Source organism: Gopherus evgoodei, chromosome 1 (genome assembly GCF_007399415.2).
Source record: "Gopherus evgoodei ecotype Sinaloan lineage chromosome 1, rGopEvg1_v1.p, whole genome shotgun sequence".
NCBI classification, from domain to species: Eukaryota; Metazoa; Chordata; order Testudines; family Testudinidae; genus Gopherus; species Gopherus evgoodei.
Genome location: NC_044322.1, coordinates 59,546,433 through 59,571,217, shown reverse-complemented (window position 1 = coordinate 59,571,217; position 24,785 = coordinate 59,546,433). Strand labels below are relative to the sequence as shown.

Sequence of the window (24,785 nt, the reverse complement as noted above, 5' to 3'; positions counted from 1 at the left end):
TATACTGCCTGAATGCTCTTTAAATGTCTGAGTTGTTTTGGAGGGGGTAGTTTATAATTTTGAATAGCAAATTAACCAATAAATTTGATCCTTTCTGAAAGGATCCCTGGTGAGCAGCACAAATTAGGATTTCCATCATCTGCAATATTCCAGTGGACTAGGAGGAACTGCCTATGTATTAAATTTAGATGGCAAAGTAGAGTTTGAGTTTGATGATAAAAATTAGCCAGATCCAGCCACAATATTACACATTTTGGAGTTTTCTTGCAAGAGGATGCACTGATGTCATTTTAATTTTTGGTGACAAGGATAGCTGTCTATTTTAATGGAAAGACTTCTGGGTTTGCGGCCAAAGTTTCACAAGTGCTGTTGCGCTTCAAGGAGTGGGGTGTCGAGATGTAACTTGTTGAAAGGCAGCTAAACTGATTTCTCGGGTCCCCACCCTGGAAGGCCCGGCCAGGATCCAGGGGCTGGATCTGGGCTTTGGTGTAGAGCTGCGCTCAGTGGCCAGCCTCGCTACCTGCGGTCCGCTACAGCGCGGCGCCTGTACACGGCTGCGGGCTTCAGCCCGCACCTTTCTGCGGCGGGCAGGGCGGGTGCTAAGAGAGACGCGGGAGGGGCAGAACGAGCCTCGTGGCTGCCGCCTGATTGGCTGAGGAGCCCGGCCCCAGGTTATAAGAGCCGGCGCCCCCGGGCGCCGGGCGCTGCCGAGCCTGGGAGCCTGCCCGCGCCGCCCGGAGCCTGCCGAAGCGCCATGCGGCGCGCCAGCCGAGACTACACCAAGCACCTGCGCGGCTCCGAGGAGCTGGGCGGCAGCGCCCCCAACGAGGGCTCGCAGCAGCAGCCGCAGTCGGCGCCGCCGGCCCATCCGCACCCGGCGCCGCCTCCAGCCTCCGCCAGGGCCCTGCTGGTCCCGCTGGTGCTGCTCGGGCTGGGGCAGGTGGTTTGCAGCGTTGCGTTATTCTTCTGCTTCAGAGCCCAGGTAGCGTCGCGGCGCCTCTTGTTCGCACCCCCGCGTCGAGGCAGGGCGGGTGGCTGAGCAGCCCTGTGGCACAGAAGGCGGGACGGGAGGACGGGAGGGCTGGGTGCCTCTCGGGCGGAGGAGACCCCAGTGTCTGCAGAGTAACCCAGGGGCTCGTGCGCTCCAGTGCCCGGGGCATCTGCTCACTGCAGGCGTTGGGTTATGAGACACGGGCTGCTTCTTTACACTTCCTTACTCTCCATGTGCTCTTGATCTGAGAGGGTTGGAAGAAGGTGGGCTCCAGTCAAGGGAGTCGTGTCCTGGGGGGTGAGCTGGGCAAACTGACTTTATTCACTTCTCACTTGGGGAGTCTAGTTCAGGACAAGTTCGTTGTACCCACTTCTGTTTCTTACCACTGCCCCACTGAGTAAAGGGGGGCATCTGCCATGCTTGGTCCATGTATGCTACACCCTGATGCTTAGTTTTGCCCAGGAGTAGGAAAGTTTAGAAATAGGCTTCATAATATGATGGTGACTCGGTTTCCAAGACATCCAAAACATACAGGTAAATGAGATTTCAGAAAATAAAGGGAATAATCTAAACTAGGTTTGTATGTATGTATGACCCTAACAAATAGTAGTTTTCTAGTTGCACTGAACAAATAGGGCCCCTAGACTGAAGTCTGCATTTTATTTAAGTTATCATTGCCTCCCCTTTGGAGAATAACTGCTTGTAAGCTGCTATATTAAACTTCTTTGTTTAAAACCTCTTGGCACTTCCAGCCAGCAAAGTCTATTAGCATTAAAATTTACAAGAATTGTCCCAGGATTGTCTTTAGAGACTACCTTCCTTGTGAATTTGATGCTGCTGCTCTTCACTGTGGAACTTGGTGTATAATGGCTGGCATGGGGAAAAGATACCTTCTGTAACTTGTTAGCTTATTTCCCAGGAGAGGTGAATTAGACTGCCCTAGTAGGCCACAAAAATATGGCAAAGTAATGTTTTCGATTGGGCAATTAGATCTAAGCTGCAGAGAGATAGGATGGGAGGGGTCATGCTACAGTGTTATGCTTTCTAGTGGTTTAAGCTTTTAGAGATTATTTTTTGTTCTTGGAAATTACACTGCATTGGTTGGATTCACTTACGTATTTTTTTTTGCCTGGTTCTGTGAACTTTCTCAAAGGAAGTGGGGGGCTGACTTTTGCTCTTTCTCAGGGGTAAAACAAAAGATTGGGCTCTTTCACGTTTGCAGAAAAAGAGATTTCTAGTTTAGAACAGATGAACTAAAGATGCTATAGAATCTGATATAAGTTTTACTGTCCAAAAACTGGAGATATAAGTTTTAATTAGGATATTAAGAAGTTTTTATATGTATAGTACAAACAGTAGTCTGTCTTCATAGAAATGGTGCTTTTCTTTTTTTTCATTTGAAGTCAGTGAAGAAGTGGAAATCTATTTATTTTTCTTTCAGGTCATACTTTAGGTGGACAGAATTATTCTTGGGCCCCGGGACAGACAGGATACATTAACAACAAAATATACTCTAAATCTAGGCCACCTACAGATTGGATGCAGTACAAATGCATGCACATTTCAATAAGTGATTGAAATAAAACAAGTGACAGTTCCAAATTTATTATTTTTTTATATTTGTTACTCGCACCTACTTATTCATTCCTTTCTATTTTCAATTATTGCCAACTGATTTGTGTTTTAGCTACCTTTAAAAGATATGTATGACCTGTTCCAAACTTACCCATACTTAATTGACTATACCTTAGCAGAGTGACAGTTCATTTGTGGTACTTATTGTAAAGTAGGTTAGAATTACCTGTTTTCTTGGCAGTGAAATATAATGTATACAGTAACTCAGCTTGTAGGATGAAAAAGTATTCTCTCCATTATAAACCCATCTTCATTAAGACATCTTAACTTATAGAAAACACCCAATAGTATGTTAATTAGTATGCTATGAAGTCATTGCAACTAAACTTACTTGTCAAAATAAACAAAATACAGTTAGTCATATAGAATCCTTGACTTTTTTCCCCGTTTCTGAAGTAAACAATGTGAAGTAGTCTGTGAGGTTATACAGGTGTAACAAAGGGCAGAATTATTCCCACGGCATATACATTATTGTTTAGTCTGCATAATGTAAAAACAGCAATATAAGTATAATTCCACATTTAGAGCCTGATCCTCTAACTGATATGAAACTCCTATTGACTTATGAAGGACTCAATCCTTTATTTATTTGTAAATCTGAACTAGTTCCAAAATATCTGAATGACCCAACTTGATATTAGATTTTCACAAAGTACTTCTCTCTACAGTTTGTAGACACAATGAGACTTCAGTATTTTTTAATGTCCTCTCTCTGTGCGGAGAAGTAGAATAGTTCCCATAAAATACAAGAGAATGTCATTAATTCACACTATTGAATGGTAACCTATTCCAGATTTTCAGAAATGTTGATATAGTCAGAAAGGGAAACAGAAATTATGCTGCCTGAGAAAATGCGCTTACTCATGCAGAGCCTGATTCAGCTCTATGAGATCAATGAAAAGACATCTATTGACTTCACTGTGAATTAGAGCATGACTTTTGACAAGTATGGTTTAGATTTTTTATGATGCTGATGTACTTCATAGTATACTTACGCACCGTTTAGTGTATTTTAAGGTAATGGCAGCTTAGCAGTAGGAATCTTCAGAGCACTCTTCTCAAAGATGCTGAGCTACTCATGGTGTGTGGATTAACCGAGTGTGAATTAGAAAGGCGTTACTGAATATTTGGAAAAATATACCTTTTAACACAAGACTATTTCACAAGCTTTTTTCATATACCAAGTCTTTCAGATTTCTGTTACTATTCTGTGAGTAACTAGTGGATAAATGAGAACTAGCTTGTGTAAGTTATTTGAACTTTCAAAAAGCATTTTTGAAGGTGCCACAGAAGAGGCTGCTAGGGAAAGCAAGTAGTCATAAAGTGAGTGGCGAAGTTCTTTGGTAAATTGGAAGCTGGTTAAAAGGCAGAACAGCAGCAGGAATAAATGGTCAGTTTTCAATGTGACAAAAGGTTCTTGATGGTTCCATACAAGGGCAGATTGAAATATTTTATTTAAAACTTTTTTCAATGAAACTGACATCTTTGGAAATAAAAAATGTTTCTATTATAAAACTAAAACTTTTTCCAATTTTCATGGAAAATGTTTTGGGTTTTGTTTCTTTCCCCTTCTCTCCCTTTCCCCTCTCTTCCTTTTGGCCACTAGAAGAGGGAAGAGAAGGAGTCCAAAATGAAGTTTTCATTTTTTTCCAAAAACTTGAAATTTTTAGTGAAACAAATGTAACCATTTTTTACCAGCTCTTTAAATAAAATGTATTCCTTTGGACTGTGTGTGTGTGTGTGTGTGGGGGGGAGTTCAGTGGGTGACAAACTTTACCAATGAGATAATATGTAGGTTAATCAAAGCTGCAAAAGACTGAGGCACTTCAGTGGGGCATAATGTACTAGAATGATGGGCCACGTATTGGCAGGTGACATTTAGTCTTGACAAATGCATGGTAATATATATCAGAAGGAAAAATATGAAATATTTATACGTTTGTAGATGCTACATTGTGACAATTTGATACTGTGGAGAGCTTAATGAAAACCTCAGCTCACTGTGCATTGATGGTGTGTTTGTTTACAAAAAACAAAAGGCAAGCTAACTGTTAAAATATGTAACAGATAGGATAGAAAAAAATACTGAAAATATTGTAGTGGCATTCTTTTGACCTGAATATTAACAAACTTCTTGGAAACTATTTTGATATTTGATTTTGATTGTATGTGTGTGATTAATTCCCAATGCCTTTCCTAAAAAAGTCTTGTCAAGGATTTCTTGCTTGCTGCTTTATATCCCCCTCCTCTCTCCCCCAACTCTGTATAATGTCTATTTGATGCTATGGGAATTTGGTGACTAACTTTTATAATGTTCCTCTGATTAATATTGTGGATTCCTATAAACTTCTGTTTAGATTTTTACTCAGGCAAGCTAATTTTCAAAAACAATAAAAAACGTATGGGAGTGGCAGTGGGTGGGTGAGTATCCCTTGAAAGACTGAGTCAATCAACTAGGTTAACTGACCACCATAAATCAAATGTTCTCCCTGAAGCCCTATCATTTTCTAGCTTCACCAGAATTATTTAAACTAATCCTGCACATCTTTTCAGAGCCATCAGTAATCACATAAATTTCTCAGCCTATCCCCATCAACCTTTCTAACTACATTCATAAAGATCTTCTCCAGGGTATTGTCCAATAGCATTTACTAAATGAGGTACTAAATTAGCAATAATCCAGCTAAATACTTTACTACAATCCACTGTTGATCTTGTTCAAGCAACATTCCATTTGATGCACATGATTTATTGCCTATTGATGATGTCTATGAAGCTATGCTGCAGATGAACTTGACTTGCCGTATACTGGATCTGGCCCCTACAAAGTTTGATCTCCTGTGTTTGTGTTACAACACCCATGTCAGAGGCTTTTATTTTGATTACATTAAAAACTGCAGTAGTAACCTCTTGGCAGTAGTGGTTGCCACTGAAAAGTAAACATATACTTGAAGTTACTATATTGTAGATAAGAATTTCAAGGGGGGCTACATGAGTTAGAAACTCAACTCCTGGTGAATAGCTCTAATCCTTCAGGTCCCTTAGATAATTCCAGCCTACATTTATTATTCACTGCAGTTTGGCATCTGTTAGTAAAAATTATTTTGTGTTTAAATGGTGATCACTGTATTGTAAAATTCACTCTTGATCAGAAGTTTTTGGTTTGTTTTTGTTTTAGGCTAGCTTGAAACTTTCGTTTTCATGCTTTAAAATGCATATGAAGGAATTCATTTGGGGTTTTTGGCTAGCAATTCTGTATCCAGCTAACCTTACCTCTGGTATACCATTAAGTTCAATACTTTCTTTCTTTAACATGCTTTCCATTGATCACACATTATATTTGCATGGCCCTGTGTTCCGTCGTCTTGAGTACAAATGATATGTATTTGTTTTTGCTTGGGCTCCTGAGAGAAGGCTGCCTTATTTTCTTCAGTATGTGAAATAAATAGTTTTATGATTGAACTCTAAGACATAGTGCTTACAATATTTTAAGTTCCAGTCACTCTTTAAAATGTAGAAAAAGAGCTGCTTCAAATCGGATGGCAATAGATTCTAATCCTATGTTCTAAATCTTAACATTTGATTCAGTCACGAAAGTTAGAGCCTAACAATACTTTTTAAATCTTCAGTCCATCCCTCTGCTAATGTAGGAGTATTCGCCATAGTACATTTTATGGTGAGTTTTCTAGCTGAGTTTGAAAGTTCCAAGTATTGGGCTTCTACCACATCCCTCAGGTGGCTGTTCCACAGACCAGTATGTCTGGCTATTGAGATGTTTTCCCTGATACTTGGCTAAGTTTTCTCTTTGTTCATTTCACTGCATTTCCAGTTGTTATAACCTCCTTGTACTATGCTCAGTAATTCCTCTCCCTTCATGAGGTTTTCACCCTTCATGTATTTGTAGACTATTACGTTTTCTCCACATACTTGGTTATCACCTACCCATGCTTATATGTATTTAACATCTTTCCTTATAAATCCCTCAAAGCTACTGATGATTTTTGCAGTGCTGTCCTGAACTGCTTCAGTTTGTCAATAAATATCATGTAGTGTGGTGTCCAGAGTTGAAGGCAGTTTTTCCTTGTCACATATTAAGTAGAGAGAGAAAATTGACTACCACTACAAAATTTTGTTCATATTTTAAAGCTGTTTGACATAAAGATGCTGATCTATGTACTGGCATCTTTTAAGCTTGATTAATTAATTTTTTATGTAATTGCCCAGAGGTTACTGTTGGTGCAAGATCATTCTTCATGTGATCAAGTTCCAAATTTACTGATCATTTGTCAGATTCATTCCAAATTTATTAATTTTCATGATCTCTGTTCCATTTGCTGCACAGGCAAAGTATAGAGTCCCTTTCAAGATTTCATGGAAATACTCTATCCTGTTATCCTATGTCCTACAGCTATATATCCCTAGGAAATTTGGGGAAAAATGATGAGTAAGTTAAAATAACGAAGTCCAGCACTTAACAGCAAAGCATATTGCATATTAAAAAAAACTCTTTTTTCATGCTCCTACTATATCTGAAAGTCCTAATGAGTTTATCTGGTGTGATTTACTTCAATATAAGACATCTATGTTTTTGCTTGCCACTTACTTATTTTGTTTGAATAGAAGTTTTGTGTGTTGAGAATATATTTTATAGCAGTAAGAGGTAAGATTAATATGACATTGCATTGAGCGGCATACAAGTGTACCTTTGGGTTATACAGAGTTAAGGTCTATTGGACAAATTTAGATTATGGATTTCTTAAACCTATTTCAGATGGACCCTAACAGAATTACAAAAGAAGACACTCGCTGTTTCACAGCACTCTTAAGACTTCAAGAAAGCACAGATTTTCAAGAGACAACACTGGAAAATCAAGAAACAAAATTAATGTCCGAATCATGCTGGAGGATAAAACAGGCTTTGCAAGGAGTTATGCAAAAGGTCAGTGCACCCTGAGAATTTAACTAATATTTAAACTTAAGTGAGCTTCTGAAAACCTGGAGAGAGAGAGGGGTAAGTTTTTAGGAGGGAAAAAACCTGTTTACTATTATTTCACATAGAGCTAGTGGTTGCATTGTATTCTTTAAATCTTTGGTTCTTTGTTGCATTTGTTCATGAGCCCCTTGGTAGTGGTTCACCATGTCTGTATGCAGACTAATGGTGCTTTGACTAGCATTTTTCTCTTTTTTTATTTTATTTTGTTTAAAGAGGGAAAAGTTTGGATTCACACTAAGAGGAAAAACAATGTTTGTGGTTAGTTGATTGGCCAATTTGTCACTCAGGCTTGTCCAAATGGTAGTAATTTATCCCAGTATTTGTATAGATTTATCAGCATTTTGGTTTTGAAAGAGCTAGAGTATCTTTATTTTTTTTATTTTTTTTTTACCTCCAATCTTCCTGATTGTGTCCCTGGTGAGTCGGCTGTGACAACATTCTTTTGCCAAACAAGATTCTCAAGCAGAGGGAAGGTAGTGGGCAAGCAAAATACTAGATGGAGGGAATCTACTCTCATTTCCTTGTGGAGGGAATGGTGCATCTCTCCTTTTTTTTTCCCCCCTTTGTCCTCTGTGCATGCAGTGGGATTCCAGGAATGTGACTCCCATATGTGTGAGAGATAACAGCTCCTGTTCTTTGCACAGAGAACTCAGTATTCCACATGCCAGTTCTCTCGTGTGGGGATTGTTCCTCCTGAGGGAGAATGAGAACTCTGCTCAGTGGTGTCAGCTCCCGCACTGGGCCTACAGAGTGCAGGATAATCTTATAGCAGTAGGATAGTGGGATAATGAAGACAAACACAAGATAGTTTGAAGTAATGCAAGATGCATAGCAGTCCTCTTACTTTATGGTAGCTGAAAATATGTTGTCTACATGCCTTTTAGTGACACAGCTGTGCTGCTACGTTCAGGGGTGTGTTTTTTTCACACCTCAACAACAGAAGTTTTGTTCAGTTTCCAGTGTAGACAAAGCCTATGTATCTGGTAAAAGGGGGCTAAAACTAGACGACATACCTTTTAATATAATTTTACAACAGTTGCATTGTACACATGAAGTTGCACACATGCCTGTTAGCAGATCCTTTTTGTTAATGAGTCTGAACAATGTAATAAGGATGTCTTGATTAACATGGTAACTAGGTAGCTCTTGCTTGGCATTTCGGAGTTACAGCCTTCTCCCAAATGCTAAGGGCACGTCTTCACTGGCAATGTTAAAGCGCTGCTGAGTGAGCACTTTAATGTGGCTTGTGTATTTGCAGGTGCTCTTTTTAAAAACAACAAAAACAAAAACAAAAAACCACCTCCATGAGGGGTGCAGCTCCCAGCACAGAGCGCATGGATCCGAGAGCTGGTGCGCTGTCTGTACTGGCATGTTACAGTGCTGAAACTTGCAGTGTCAGGGGTGGTTTTTTTTCACGCCCCTGACTGAGAAAGTTGCAGCACCGTAAAGTGCCAGGATAGACAAGGCCTATAGGGAAATTAGTCAAATAAAGTCATTAGCCATAATGAGGTTGTGGAGGAGAGGGGAAACTGGACAAATTTGGTGTACCTATCACGATCACCCAGGTTCCTAAGGGCAATTTATGCTTTTGATCTCTGAGCACGTTCATATGAGTATTTTGTGCTATTTCAACCTAATTGCTATCTAATAAAGAATTTGTTTAAATACTGAGTACTAAATCCTTGACTTCTCTGTTTTATAATAGTTTCATGTGTCAGAATCCTTTGCTCCATTACTACTTTGCTGCCTTCATCTGCACCGTGAATTATACCACAGGTTACATGAAGGTACAGACTACTTTTGTCTGAGGATAATTGTGCAAACTCCCTCAGTTATATGAACTCCTGTACATTTGTAAGACTTCAGATATCTTGCCCCTTCCTTCCATCCAGTCTGTCTCCTTCAAAGACTATCAGGAAAATTTGCACTCAGCTGTTGGTGTTCTCTTAATATATGCTGAAATCATCCACAATATACTTTACAGGGGAAAAAGGGAGTTAATGGCAAGTGTTTATATATGTATTCTGTGTGCATATAGTGCATTACTCTTCCAGGAAGCTCTGTGGATGGAGTATATAGTTTCAGTAAGTGAATGGGAAGCACTATCTGCTGGTTGTTCACTGCTGGTTGATCAACAAAGGCATTGGCTTTAGTGAAAGCTGCATGACCTGTCATCCTGACTAGAGATTGAATGACCAAGGATGATTATTTTGGTAGATGGCCATTAGAGAACAGTAAAATTTCTCTTGCCACAATAATTCAATTTTGAATTTATTTGAACACAGTAAAAGAGAATGTATGTATGAGACACTGGGTAACCAGGTCTCCATCCTAGTTCATTCAGCCCTATATGTTGACACTGAGGGAGGCAAGTCAAAATAAGAAAAATAAATGTTAACTTAGCCTCAGGTACATTTCTTCAGCTGAATGAGCCTATATCCCAGATGTTAAAGGGCCAATGTCAAGGTAAAAATCATGGGTTGGATTCTGTGGCTTGCACCATCTCCATCTGCACTGCTCTGACAATGCAAAGTGGCTGGAAATTGGCTGGATCTCTGTTGGTTCTAGTCCCTGGTATAAGAGATATACTGGGGGCATGGATGGAGAATGTTGCTTTCCCAAGTTCTCCAGATGCAGTTTCCTATCAGAGAATATTATCCCATGTATGTTTTTAAAATCCACACTTCCATATTTGCAATACTAATTATACAATAAGTTACTGAAATGCAACGCTTTAAAATCTAATTAACTTCTTGTCATTAATGATTTTGTACTTCACTAAGTTTGGCCAATGAAAGTAGACTAATCAGTTTCATGTTCTATGTAGCAGGCTGCATTTTCTAGTTTTTTGGTGCACTGGTATGTATCTGTATATGTTCCGTACATATGTATAGATTAGTGTTTACTTCCACAACAGTGACTAATCTGAAAGTATTTTAGTGCTCCCACTAAAGTCATTGGGAGTTCCATTGCAAGATGGGGCCCAAAACATTGGCCCTCTAAAAAATACTCATTAAAACATCTTCTAACTTAATCTAATATTTATGCCAGTATTACTTGACACATTCTTGGGTGATGGAACTGTTGCTTAGAGAGCAGCATGTTCAGGGGCATTTAAACTATTATTGTTTTACAAGCATCAGTGTATTACGGAGTTGTTCACCCTTAGTGTGGTGTTTCCTCATCATGGACCAGATTCTGATCTCAAGTACCTGTGCACATCTGGAGTAACTTTGTTATCATCAGTGGAGTTACTTTAAATTTACACTGTTGTAGCTGAGATCAAAACGTGATCTCTCAGCTTTAGGTAGACAAGTAATATAATTTTCTTGTTTGTGGTTGCATGGCTTGGCTGCATTTTTTTCTTTCATGTAACCCTAAAAGCCCTTTGGCAGTCCAAATACACTGACCACACTTTTTATAAAGACTACCATAAGTCTGGCAGTAAAGAGAGAACGACAAACACATAGCTGGGGTCAATCCATTAAGTAACACTTTTTTGGCAGTGCTCCTGGACACTGGCTGCTTCAGGCCTAAACTAGTCTTCCACATGGCAACAAAACACTTCGCTGCTAGACCTCCAGGATGGCCCTTATAAAGACTTTTATATGCTTAACAAACATTCTAAGCACATGTGGTTATTAACAAAGTGCTTCAGAGGCAAGGTTTCAGAGTTACAAGTTGTCCAATATTTGTGATCCTGATCCTGCAGCCTCTTCTGTAACAGGTACTGGGCACATGCATATTATTAAGAGTTACAGGATTGGTGTCTTTAATGCAACTTCTGGAGAATTCTTCAAACTGCTGAATTTCCTGCAAGATGATGAGAATGTTCATTTAAAACAAACTGATACCAAGAAGACAGAGGTAGTAGCATTAAAAATAGTAATCCCTTATGGTGCTATAATATATCTGAATGTCAAAAGAGTCCACTTAGGTTTCAAAAGCCTGGAGGCTTTTTCAAACATTTACATCTTTGTTCAAGACTGTGGGAAGGGAAATTGCACAAAGCCAAAGAGAATAAAATTATACTAAGCTCTAGAATTCATAAATTAATAAAAATAGCTTTTCTATAAATAGTAATATTAGATGCAAATGTTCATAAGTACAATTAGAGTTGGGCTCCTATGTCAGTTAGGTGCTTTTGAAAGTTTTATTCATTGTAATTTTAGGTCTGATATCTAGCTATCTACTGGAGGTCAAGTGTTGCATCCTTTTAGAAAGCAGAATTCTCAGCTCTCCAGGAATATAAAACACCCTACCCATTGATGGCTTGTGAAATGTCAGACCAGCAATCTGATGTAAACCCCTTAAAACAGCCTGCTTTTATAAATGCTAAAATTGCTGTTTTGTTGTGATGATTTTCTGCTGGGCTGTGTGAAAACCCAAGGGTATCTTTACTGAAAAAGATGTTCTGTTTAATAAATAAAATAAAGTTTAAAAAAAAATTCATAATATACCAGGATAGTCTCAGCAAAGGCTTTTTTCAGTTTTTATGAAAATAAGACCTTTGTAAATGCATCATGTGTTAAATTCGTTAAACTACACGTTCTTTTGGTTTTGAAATGCTTGCCTGGTTAGCACTGAAGATTTTGGGGGCAATTTAAAACATACTGTAGAGCAGTCTAAGCTGAATTTCTGGCCTATCACTGTGGTGGTTGCTACATGATTATAGTAAGTCCAATCCTAAAAACATGCACATGCTTAATTTTACTACTGTGAATAGGCCCATTGAAAATGTAGACGTGTCAACGTTTGAAGGATCAGGGCCTTAGAAAGTTTGAGTAGGTGACTGTGAGTGCCTGCAAAATTCAAAATATGGTCCATTGTAGTTTTAAAAGGAAATGACACTTTGAAAAGGCAATTATAATAAACTATTAAGATCTGGACATTGCTTATATCTGGATTTAAGTATACAGAGTAAGACTGAAGTATGTAACTGTGACCTGAAAATTAACCTAGAACTGGGAGTAATTTGGGGTGTTAGCTGTGTTCTATTCCTGCTTTGTGCAAATCCTAATTGCACTCAGTTTGCTATAAATGTTACTGAGGTAGAATCATAAAGGAAATACATCTGACAGGGTACATCAGTGATACTCAGATCTCAGTGGTTCAGGAGCCAAATTAGAGACCAGCATTACCCAAATGACCCACAGTTGTGAGAATTCGTCGTTTCATTTACTGTAGGACTATATAGTCATATTTAAACAGTATGACAGGAAATATTTATTTTTATTATCTCTATCTATCAATCTCACACAGCAAAATGACCAAGTATTTTATTAACTGCAATTGGTTAATATAGTAGAAGCATACTGATTGGTTGTTAACTTAGATTGGTTAATTATTAAATCACACAATGTTTTAATACCATGTGCTTCAAAGTTTCACAGGAGACACATTAAAGAGCCACTTGCGGCTCATGAACCACACTCTAAGTATCACTGGGGTAGATGATCCCTGCCTGGCATTGTACCAAAAAGTGATTAGTCTCCCATGTCAGATACCCCTGAAACCACTGCTGGGATTGTAGAAGAGTGCAGCTTCATGAGTGCTTTACTATAGTTCGCTGTACAATGAAAGAAATTAGTTTTTGTATGGTCTCTCAAGAAGGATGTAATTTGCAGTAAATATACTTCCTAATCAACTGGACAGTTAACTAATCCCTTCAAACAAATAAATCTAGGACTAAATTATCAAGCAAATACTTCCATGGCTCTGAAGCAACACAATAAAGAAGGGATTATCCCCTCTAGGGAAGAAGGATGGGGGCTGGCCAGGGGGTGGGTATGTGGGAGGGGGCTGGAACCAAAGGGTACTAATCTCATGGATGCTCTGAAATCAAGGGCATTCTCGCAGAGGCCTGTCCATCATTATGCTCTCTAGATCTGTCCTCTCATGGTGGCATGTCCTCTTCAGGAACCTTGTAGCTATTGGAACAAGGGAATATTCAATGCCCACTGTTGTTACTCTTACCTCTTCGAGTGAGGTAACAAGGTCTGTGTGGGTGGATAAGAGGTTAGTACTGTCGTTCATATTGCCACAGTAGATCTTTGCTTGCGTCCAGTCTTCTGTGTGACTAAACCACAGCTTGTGCTGACCCACATATTCTAATAACTGGCATGAAAGCAGAAGAACCAGTGAGGGGAAGGGGGCTGAATTACAATTTTCCCACCAACATTGGGGAGGGAATGCTTTGCAACTTCAACAAAAATAAAATTCATCTGCTTCTTTGCTCAGCTGTACAGCAGAAAGTATCTTATCTATAAACTCATCAGCATTTCAGCACAGCTACTTTACTTTGATAGTCATGCTTTTGATAGTCATACTATGACTTTCATGCTGCTGTGGCTTTCCATTTTGGTTTAGCATTTAGACACCTACTGAATTATGCTCACTTTCCCCTTTCAGCAGATATCTACACACACAGAGCATCTTCATTTAATTGTGGTTACAAAGTTACATAAAAGCAACATTTCCTTGATATTTAGAATAGGTGTTACATATCAAACTCCACAAGATGGCAGTAATTCAGAATACAATAGATTATTGCAAATTTAGATGAATATCTAGGAGATCTGTTGCAAATACTATTGAGAATTGGAAGAGAACAAACAGTAAAAGAAATAATAATGCATTACAAAATTATTTTGATAGTCCCTATCCCAAAGAATTTAGACTAAAGGATAAACATACATAAAACAGGGACACATTGAAAAATCTGAGAGGAGGGATTGATTATGATGTCCATATCATAAAATCTCTGATTATCATTTATTTATATTATACTATCTGGAGGCCAACTAAGGTTGGAGTTCCTTTGGACTAGGCACTGTACAAAACCAGCATGACAGTCTCTGCCCCAAAGAGTGTTCCATATAATTACACAAGACATACGGTAGGAGAAGGAAAGTTTTAGCTGGAGAGCTGAGGCACTTTGACTTTGACTTGCCCAAGTTTGCGAAGTCTGGGGCAGAGCTGGGAACTGTACCTGGAACGCCTGAGTCCCAGTTTTATGGCTTACCCACAAAACACTACTTCCACTCATTAAAGTTACAATTTCCGTATCTACTTGCGAAGAAGATCCGGATGGAAATAGATCAGGACTGGAATGTTGGGGAGTGACTGTTCAGGAGCAGAGGTGCATAAGTGGCAGCTTAAATATCTCTTGGTTCTGCTATGCCTGGCTCTGGCCAATACATAGCTTGTTTTCATTAGCATTGAAATTCGCTTACAATTTTAATGAACACTTGTCCAGGCTGTGCTTGGGCCTTGTATGAATGTGCAAGGTGCCTTACCCATCTCATTCTTGCATACTCTACAAAGGGCCAGGTACACTTGCAATCCCTTCACTCATTTGTGTGCAGGGACAGCTGCCTGCTGATATCTCTAGGGCACAAGCCCCATCCCAAAGAAGAAGCATCATTGTCCTTCTGCAGCAGCCCATGTAAGTGGCTGATTATGAAGGAGACAGGGCTGGCTCCAGGCCCCAGCATGCCAAGCGGCTCCAGTGGATCTTCCGCAGGCACGTCCGCTGGTTCTGCAGCTCTGGTGGAGCATCTGCAGGCACACCTGCGGGAGATCCACCGAAGCTGTGGGATCAGCAGACCCTCCACAGCCGTGTCTGCGGGAGATCCACTGGAGCCGCCGGACCGGCGAGTGAGAACGGCAGAGTGCCCCCCGTGGTGTGCCGCCATGCTTGGGGTAGCGAAATGTCTAGAACCGGTCCTGGAAGGAGAGAACTCTCTGCAGCCTCCTAAGCACCCACAAAGGGTGATGCAGTCAACATGCTCAGCCTCCCTGAATTCTTGTGAATGTGACTGCATGCTGCCCCTGTATGGCACAGTCTGGCCCCAGGTACCTAAATTACTCCATAATGGACAATGTTCAGTGTGACAAATATTTAATTTACTTTGCTCAATACTTGGTTGTTCTAACCATTTACACTTACAGAAATGCATTTACTCTAAGCACAGTGACAATAAAAGGTTGTAGCCATCCTTTCAGCATGATCTTCAGTTTTCAGACAGTACCCCGGATAATTGTATAGTCGAAGATATTGTGAAGTAGTTATAAACATCATCATTCCTGTTTTTCTTTTTTTGGGAGTATTGGACATAGTGCCCCCATTATAGAAAAGTTGATTCTTGTAAATTGACCCTTGTAGTCACATTTTACATCTGGAAGATTGGAAACATATATTCCAGACACCTGAATACACAGTGATGAAAAATTATTTCAATATTATGTAATGTGATCTAAAAAATCATCTCCAGTACAGTACATTATTGGGGACATGACAATATAGAGTAATAGCTCTTTTTCATTTTAGGAGATACAGCGCATCATTGCTGGAAGAGAGCCACCAAGATCAGGAAAAGGTAACAGGTGACTTATTATAAGTATTTGAAATCCTACTAAATTTGTTGCTTTTGAGTTAATATAACTTCTTTTATCTCTAGTTATAATGGAAGCACCATGGTTTGATCTGTCCAAGAGAAACAAGCCTGAGAAACAGCCCTTTGCACATCTCATTATTGATGATAAAAATATTCCAGCTGGTAAGTTCACTTTAAATCAAATATTTCTGTAAGAAGATTTTGGCTGCATTACACAATTTTGAACAATACATAAAGCCCTGGAACAAAGACTTTCAAAAATGGCTGATGATCAGGACTAGCAGGAGACTGAAATACAAACAAAGGGATGGGTTTTAAATTAGAAGGCTGTAATTTTGTTAACTTGAATGGAGGTCTTATCCCCCACACCCAAATGCCAGACATTGGAGTGCAGTGTGATGCTAAATGGCTTCTGTGCCAATATCCAGGTTTGATTCTAATCCTTAGGATTCAGCATTCCTTTGGATTTTCTTGCTTTTCCCCTCAAGGGGGATTGAGGGTACACATGAAGGGCACCTCAGTCTGTGAAGCCTTAAGGTCTCCTCTTCTTCCTCCAGGCTAATTGGGGCCATCATTCTGGGTATTATGCTTACTCCTGGGAACCTGTCTCTTTGAGCTTCTCACTTGCACTAGACCTCAGATATGGTGGTGCCAGCAGATAGCTTGCTCACACAACACTGCTGGGTATCTACCTCCCATCAGTCCAGTCTATAAGTTCTCCCAACCACATCAGTCCCTGTGTCTGATAAACATGCCCATTTTTCCTGTAATGCTCAGGAACACCACCCCTGAATCTTTTGCGTGTGATCTCAGTGACATCAATGTTCACAAAGACTCCGATCTTTTGGTTCATGCTTTTCCAGGCCCAATCCACAGAAGCAGGGTTGATTGCTTCAGTCATACTCACCTTGTGAACATTTCAGTACAACCATGGTTGGTGACCAGCAACAGCTGGGTACTCTGGCTGATGTTCCTGTTAACTCCCGAGTCTCAAATCCACCCCCATCTAAAACCCAAGATCATTTCCCCTTCAGTGAATATTCAAGACGTAGATGTGATTTGCCCATCAGAAGAGGCATGTGCTTGGCCTACAACGTGCTGCTCCTCCTAAATCATCAGAGATAGGCAACTCTGCCCTGAAAACCCATTTGTGACTTACCTGCTGTTTTCTTTCCCTCTTGTGGGCTCAGGTGTCTGCAAATCCAGACATCTGCCCTTGTTCCCATTGTAGGGCAGGCATAGGCTAGAACATTCCAATCACAAGAGTCCAGCCACCTGGACCCTTCAGATAATCAAATGCCTCAGATGTTGCTGCACTGGTCATAAATGAATGCATGCCAAATTTTTCTGGTCTGCACCTTACACGCAGACTAACAACGTTCTCAGTATTGCAGCAAATGGATATCTGGTTGGGTAGCTTCCATTGCCATGTGCAATACATCTGGCTCTTGTGCAGGGCCAGAAATGTTCCTGTGGCTTTCATTGGCCATACCTGTTCATCTGGGCATTCTTTTAGCTCTGTTATGGCTCCCCACTTCTGCTTGTTCAGCCTTCAACCCTTATTTCACCTGCCCCTCTGCCAGTCCAGTTTATGTCTGGAACTGTCCCTTGGTTTCCCAGACATGACCTCACCCACACTAAATGCTGCAAATGCTTCAAGCAATGCCCCTTCCCCACCACGAACATACTCTGGAGGCAAAGCCTCAATTGACCTAAAAGATCTGTATAGTTATCTGTTGCCTGGCATCTTCTATGCATCCTTCACATTTGGACCAGCCTTCCTAGAGCTTCTTGACCAAGAATCCTCTAACAGATCAGCAAATCTCACCAGCCTGCAATGAAATGACAGGCTGGAGAAGTTACCTGATGTGGTGGATGCTGCCGGTCTGTGTACTAACGACTCTGTATATCGAGTCACCTGAAACGGATGCTAAATGTCAGTGAGGCAATGGAGTTTTCTTTCAGTCCTAGCAATGTTAGAAGCCATGGCTCTAGAAAAAAATAAATCACTGGCAATTGGTCTTTGGTGAATGGTGCTAGCTCCCTGAATCCATACTATTGTCAATACTGGGAACATGTTCTTTGTTGAACATCAGAATATTTTTCAACACAGCACAGATGTTTTTAGCTGCATTGCCCATGGCAACCTTGCAGGCTCTGTTAATGCAGTGGACCCACTGCCAGGTTATCCCACCAAAAATGAACCTATTGGTTACTACATTCTTCACCCCAATGGTAACTGCCACCAATACTGGAAGAAAGTCCAAAAACAAATGAGATCTCTCAGTATACTTCTTTCTAACTTCTCCTGAGGCCATCTTCGGGCACACCAAGTCCTTCGATCATACATTCTAAGTCCAACTACATCTGGCACATCTCATTGTATTTGTAAATGGGAACCTAGCATCCAGTGGGATCACCAAAATGATACCCCTTAAAACTATTCCAAAAATTCCTTCCATGCTAACAACTATTCCCTCATTTTTTAATTACCTTTATAAAGCATTGAGGTTCCTTAACTGTTAAGGTGGCAGCTTCCAGGTATGCACAAAAGCCATACCCAGAATCTTCCAGTTTACACACAATTTAAACAACCTATGTTTACCTATAACCATTTTTGGAATAATTTATTACCTTGATCACCTCTTCTAACACCCCTAAATTATGCAGTTTTACACCTTCCATTGTATCCTGTTTGATTCCCAAGTATATCAGTCTCCATGGGAGGAATGGGGGAGCAAGGATTTTGGGTGCCTTAGTTTGTGGGTCCCCAATATGAGAACTTAAAAGGGCCTAATTTTCACAAAGTGCTGAATACTCACCCTCTTAAACTGGACCTTTTAAAGGTATCTCAAATTGAGGACCCCAGAATTCAAGCCCTCTTGAAACTCTTGTCCTGAGAGCTCCACGAATTTGACCACCTAGAAATATAAGGATCTTGTTCCTGTACAGTTTTACAGAGCTAAATGATGTATGAATCACCATCAAGTCTACTGTGACTAAGCCATACCCTATAGTCTTGAATTCATTCAAGCTTTGAGTTAATCCTATAAGCACATAATTTTGCATATAAAGGCTTTTCTGTTACATAAGTATTTGGAGTATTTTCCCACTTGTTTGTTTTATGTACCTCAAGTACAATACATGTTGTTTTGCTATAGCAAAAATGCACCGTTACGTTGGTTTTTTTTTTAGTTTCCTTTATCTCAAGCTAAAACCGCATTTACTTTTTATTGCCTGTTTTTATGAAATGTGTGGTGCCCAATAAATTAAATCTGGAAGAAATACAAAGCTGTCATGCAGGGGAGGTGGGGAACCTACTACTGAACTTCCAGACTGTTTTCAGATACTGTTGTCTATTTATTACAAACATTCATATGGTTCCCAATTCCATAATCTGGCTGGGTTTACATGGTAGACACTTTATGTACAAGGAGCTAATATCCCATGTCCTCCACCTCCACTCCACAATGTTAGAATGCATTGATGAAGACTAGTAAACCAAATAAGAGAATTGATAAGCCAGGACAAAGAGGTGCATCTTACTCTAGTTTATGAATAGGCCCAACCTTAGGTTTGTGTATTTCCAATAGTAGTGAATTCCATTGGCAAAAAGGAAATCTCTCCCCCTCTCCTATGTGATTTGACACACATTACCAGCTGATAAATTAGGCAGGTGAACACAGTTGACATAAAAACATGTTTGTATTTCTTTCCCTCCCTCCAACCTCCACCCATTTTTGTTTCACCTGTTGCATCGTATTGACCAAGATAAGCTTTTTTGGGCAGGGACTGTCTTCTTTGACTACATGTATTAGGCACTGTGCAAACAAAGGAGCCTTACTGTGGCCTCCTGGTGCTACTGCAGTACTACTAATAGGGCTTTGGTTTGAAGAATGGTTCCTGTGAACCTCACCTTTGGGACAGTTGCCTGTGTTTGTATGGGACACTAGTGGGTCAGAGGGAAAGGTCATCGGAGACAGCTGGTTGGCAGGACAGGTGGGCTTTGTGGGTGGTAAGCATTTTTTTAATTCAGTGTCATAAATATGCCTGGCTCTTTTAAAATCAAAAAATCCCTCCACCAAGGAGCTCACATCTGTTAACTGGTGAATTGCATACAGCACCTTGAATTGTATACAGAAGTTTACTGCCAGGCCATGCAGTGTGTGTTACACAGATGTAGTATTTGCTCTTCCACCTAGCTGGATTGGTAGGAGAAATAGATTAGCATAAAGTTAGGCAAGAGCAGCAAGCAGAGGTGGCTGGGAGTCATTGACGATGTCAAAATCAGCTGAGAGATTAAGAACAGACAGGAGGACCATAGACTTGGCCAGGAAGAGGCCATTGGTGACTTGATAGTGACTTTAATGGAGTGGAGAGATGACAAGCAGACTTTAGGGGAGTTGGAGGAAAAGCTGAGACTGTATGTGGGAAAGCACGTCCTAGGACCGGGTGGCCAAACTTACTGTCCCTCTGAGCCACATACAACAATTGCCAGGGCTTGGGGTTTCAGTCCTGCAGGGAATGGGGGTCAGGGCTTCAGCCCCCTGGGAGGTGCCTGCACTGGCTCAGAGCTTCGGCCCCACTCCTGCTGAAGCCCTGAGCCCTAGCAGTCATATCATGCGGGGCTGAAGCCATAAGACTCCCCTCCCTGCTGGGTAGAAACCAGAGGCGACTCAGGGCACATGGGGGTCACATCCCCTCCATTTTTGCTAGAGTTTGCTGGACCCACTCAGTTACATCATGCTGATGGGCCCCCTCCCTGCATGGCTGCTGCAGCAGCAGCTGGCAGGCTGGAAGCTGCGGCCCTGGGGAGAGGCAGTGGCTAACAGCTGGGAGCTGCTCGGAGAGTTGCTGCTGCCTCTCTCCATGGAGCTAAAGCAGTGACCCCTCTCTGCAGCTCTCCACTGTTTGCTGCTACTTTTCCCTGGGGAACTATCACCTGGGAACTGAAGGGGGGCTACTGACGGTAACAGGGGGCGCATACCTGGTGGGCATGACTCAAGCTGTTGCCGGGGACCTTTAAATTGGGGAGGCCCCTCCACTCTCAGTAGGCACCAGTTGTCTCTGGCAGGAGCCCCTAGCCCCATCACAAGGCAGAAGTCCCAAGTTCCCCTCAGTCTGGTAGGTAGAGAAAAACGGGGACTGTGGGGCTCCATGAGCCACACTTTAACTGTAAGAGTCACATGCAGCTTGTGAGCTGTGATTTGGCCACTCCTGTTCTAGGAGTTTGGAGACAAAGGTTTGAGGGAGATGGGTAGTAGCTGCTGGTCCAAAAAAAAAGCTGAAGAAAAGGGTCCTAGGTTAGGGAGAGGTTGACCATAAGGGTGAGGAAGAAGATATGGCATGGAGCAAGAAAAGTCAGGATTTGGGATTAGTTTGGATACTACAAGAAATCTCTCTGAAATTAGGAGGAAGATTGGGAGGGGCAGAAAAAGATAGCTTTATTCAGAGAACATCTGTTTTGGCTTTCAAGATATTTTGATAATGTCAGCTGAGGAGAGACAGGGAAATTATTAGTCAAGGGGGCTGCAGATGTAGGAGTCTCAAGAAGTAGATTTGTTTAGCAAGGTAAAAGGCATAGGTGAAGGAGGGAGAAACTTTGTACCTGAAAGTACGAAGTCATTGTGGACTTTTTTTTCTGAGGTGCTTTGCAGTGTGAGAACAGGAAAGGGAAGGGGGGAGGGCATGGAGATGAGAAGACAAGGTTACCATTTGATGAGACAGCCACTGTGGGAGTGGGTACAGAAGAGTGGAGTTGGAGGTGGAATCAGCAGATGAGAAGGAGAGAGATGAAGGAGTTGAGTACTGTAGAAAAGCTGAGTGAGTCAGTCTTGAAATGAGTACACACTTGGGTTGGTGGTGAGTAATACTGAAACAAATTATGTGGTGATGGAGAGCAGTACTTGGTAAAAGTCCTGATTAGTTATCAGGACAGTGGTTACCCTGATTATGTCAGATAACTATAAATTAAATTAATACTAACCAAAGCATTTAAGAATAAATAGTTAAGGAGAGCAAATGTTTTTCCTTGGCCAGTGCAAAATCCACTCTGAAGTATGTTAAATAATCATGTTTTTTAGTTTGGACAGTTTTTAGCAATTGATTCCATATAGGATTTGCCAAGATCTGATTATTGGTGAAACAAACCTCCTATCGTGATTCATGCTAATAGCTGATGCTCCAGAGTAAGGATGGGTAGAAACAGCTAGTTAGTTGTATTCACAAGGGAAGAGGAAACTTCTTCTTGTCCTTTGTGGCAACTGGCTTATATCCTAAAGCCTGAGGCTTATTTGACCTTATCTTAGCCTTTTGGCTACAGTGTGTCTCTCCCCTTCACTTTTACCCTTTACCTTAGCTTATATAGGTACCTTTATTGACACTAAAAGTCCAGCCAAGGTATCTCTCTTAACTTTGTAGAAAATGTTTGTGAACAGAAATAACATTCTGCTAAACCCTTTTTCCCTAGGCACGCGCAAAGTGAACCTTACATCCTGGCATCATGACAGAGGCCAGGCACACTTATCGAATATGACCTTCCATGATGGAAAACTAATAGCCAATCAAGATGGGTTTTACTACTTGTATGCCAACATTTGTTTTAGACACCATGAAACTTCAGGAGACCTAAGTAGAAGAGGGCTTCAGCTGATGGTGTATATGATTAAAACAAACCTTAAAATAAGACGCTCTGATGTCCTGATGAAGGGAGGAAGCACCAAATATTGGTCAGGAAATTCAGAATTTCATTTTTATTCTGTAAACATAGGAGGATTTTTTAAACTAAAGTCTGGGGAGGTAATAAGTATCCAGGTATCAAACCCTTCATTACTGGATTCATCTCAAGAAGCAACTTATTTTGGGGCATTTAAAGTAAGGGATATAGACTGAGTTTGGATATTGCCTGTAAATTAATATGTATTTTTAAGGACTTTTTTAAGTTTGATGGTTATATAGCTGGGCCAGAGACTACTGGGAGATGTGATTGGGGGGAAAAAAATCTTTAGAGTCCAGTTGCAGTAACTGTAGGCAGAATATAACTCTTCAGGTTGAATTTTGCCCTAGGATTGCTTCAGAGATTTCCAGAAAAACACATTAGGGTAAAATTACACAATGGGCCTGATTCTGATCATACATTAGTTTCATACCTGTGTAACTCCACTGGCTCCACTGATTTTTACACTGACGTAACTGAAATCCGAATCAGGCCTGATGTTCAAAGACACAAGAACTGCTAGTTCAAAATTCCATCCTGACTGACATGCTGTTACCCTGTTGACTTCAGTGTAAGTATGAGACAGGGCAGAATATGGCCAGAGAATTCATTAGGTGCTCAGTCTTACAAGGTGCTGAGTGCTCTGGCTCTGATCTAGCAAAGTAATTGAGTTTGTAATAAACTTAAGTATGTAACTAGTCCGATGTAAGCAAGTGGGGCTATGCAGGTACTTAAAGAGAAGCATGCGATTGCTTGCTTTTTGCTGAATTGGGGCTAGAGTGGTCAGTCCTTACAGGAATGACTCCTGGTTCACACCATATGTGTTGTAGCTAATCAGGTACTACATTTGGATTATTTAGAAAGGGCTCTTTTAGGGGATCTGACTTTACAGTTTACTTGCAGTTATAGAAGACCAGTTGCAAGTCTGATTAATTATCATTGCACATCCAAAACATATGAAGAAATCTGAAGTGTTAAATTCCTTTGAACTGTTACATTGTGCCAGAACCTGCAAATATTTTTAAGATGCAAAATATGTATTTTTATAGTCTGTAATATCTAAAGTTATAGTTCAGATGTAATGTTTTGTGCAAAAAAATTGTAAATTATATTTGTCCTATAGTGTTTGATACAAAATATTTAAAATCTCTTGCTGTTGTATATTTAATGTTTTTAAACTGTTTTTAATGTATGTTTAACTGGTGCACTTTGTTAATCCCAATGGGAAAAATTGCAGCTAAAAGATTGTTTGCAATTAGCAAATGTAATATATTCTTACTTTTTAACTTAATAGATTTCTGTTAAACTTTTCAGTATTATAGAAAATCAAACTCATGAATAATTAGACCAGAAGGTTGGTCATCAGATCCCTTTCAAACTGGGAAGGTTAAAAGAGTACATAATGGGACATAGAAATCTGTCAAGAGTATTTATGTAATTATTGAACATGCATTTTTCCTACAGCAAATTGTAAATCCTGTAGTAGAATTTTTGTACAATACCAAACATGTTTTTACGCTTCCTCAGAGGTTTATTTACTGAAGCAACCAAGCTGAATTCAGTAGCAATTATTTTATATTGTACAATAAACATTTTTTGAATGTTAATATTTTGTTACAAAATACATTTCTAAAGAAAACTGTGGCTTATATTTTTCCTCTTTTTTTTTTTCATTTTTGTGCTTCTGTGAGTGATTGAAGTCTGAACCTGGCAAGTGGCAGTGTCTAGGTGTAGAGGAACCCAAGGCCTCCCTGCTCCACTGGGTTCTGACCCAGGGCGCTCTGTGTAATAGTTCAAGACTGCCTCTTGGGGGCAGGCAGTCCTCTGTCTGCTCCCTGGGTCACTTCCTACTGTGGCTTCAGTTCCTCCATTAGTGCCACTGGTCTGCATCTGGATTTCCCTGACATCCCCTCAGAGGAAAGCCCTCTGGAGAGCAATCAGTCAGCGTGGCCCATCATTCCTGGCTGCCATGGGTGAAGGGCCTGTGGTGGCTTGGTGGTGGGGTCTGGTCCTGGCCACATTTAGCCCCAGCAGTGTGTCTGCTGGAGCTTT

At 40.6% G+C, this 24,785-nt stretch overlaps 1 protein-coding gene across 1 annotated transcript; it reads left to right on the top strand.

Annotated features, from left to right (window-relative positions):
• The first annotated feature begins 754 nt into the window (after nt 1-754).
• TNFSF11 (TNF superfamily member 11) lies at nt 755-24,311 on the top strand. Its single transcript, XM_030551338.1, has 5 exons — nt 755-982; nt 7,398-7,565; nt 15,952-16,000; nt 16,082-16,180; nt 22,488-24,311. The coding sequence occupies exons 1-5, from the start codon at nt 755-757 to the stop codon at nt 22,907-22,909; spliced, it is 966 nt and encodes a 321-aa protein (XP_030407198.1). The 3' UTR covers nt 22,910-24,311.
• Nucleotides 24,312-24,785: the final 474 nt, after the last annotated feature.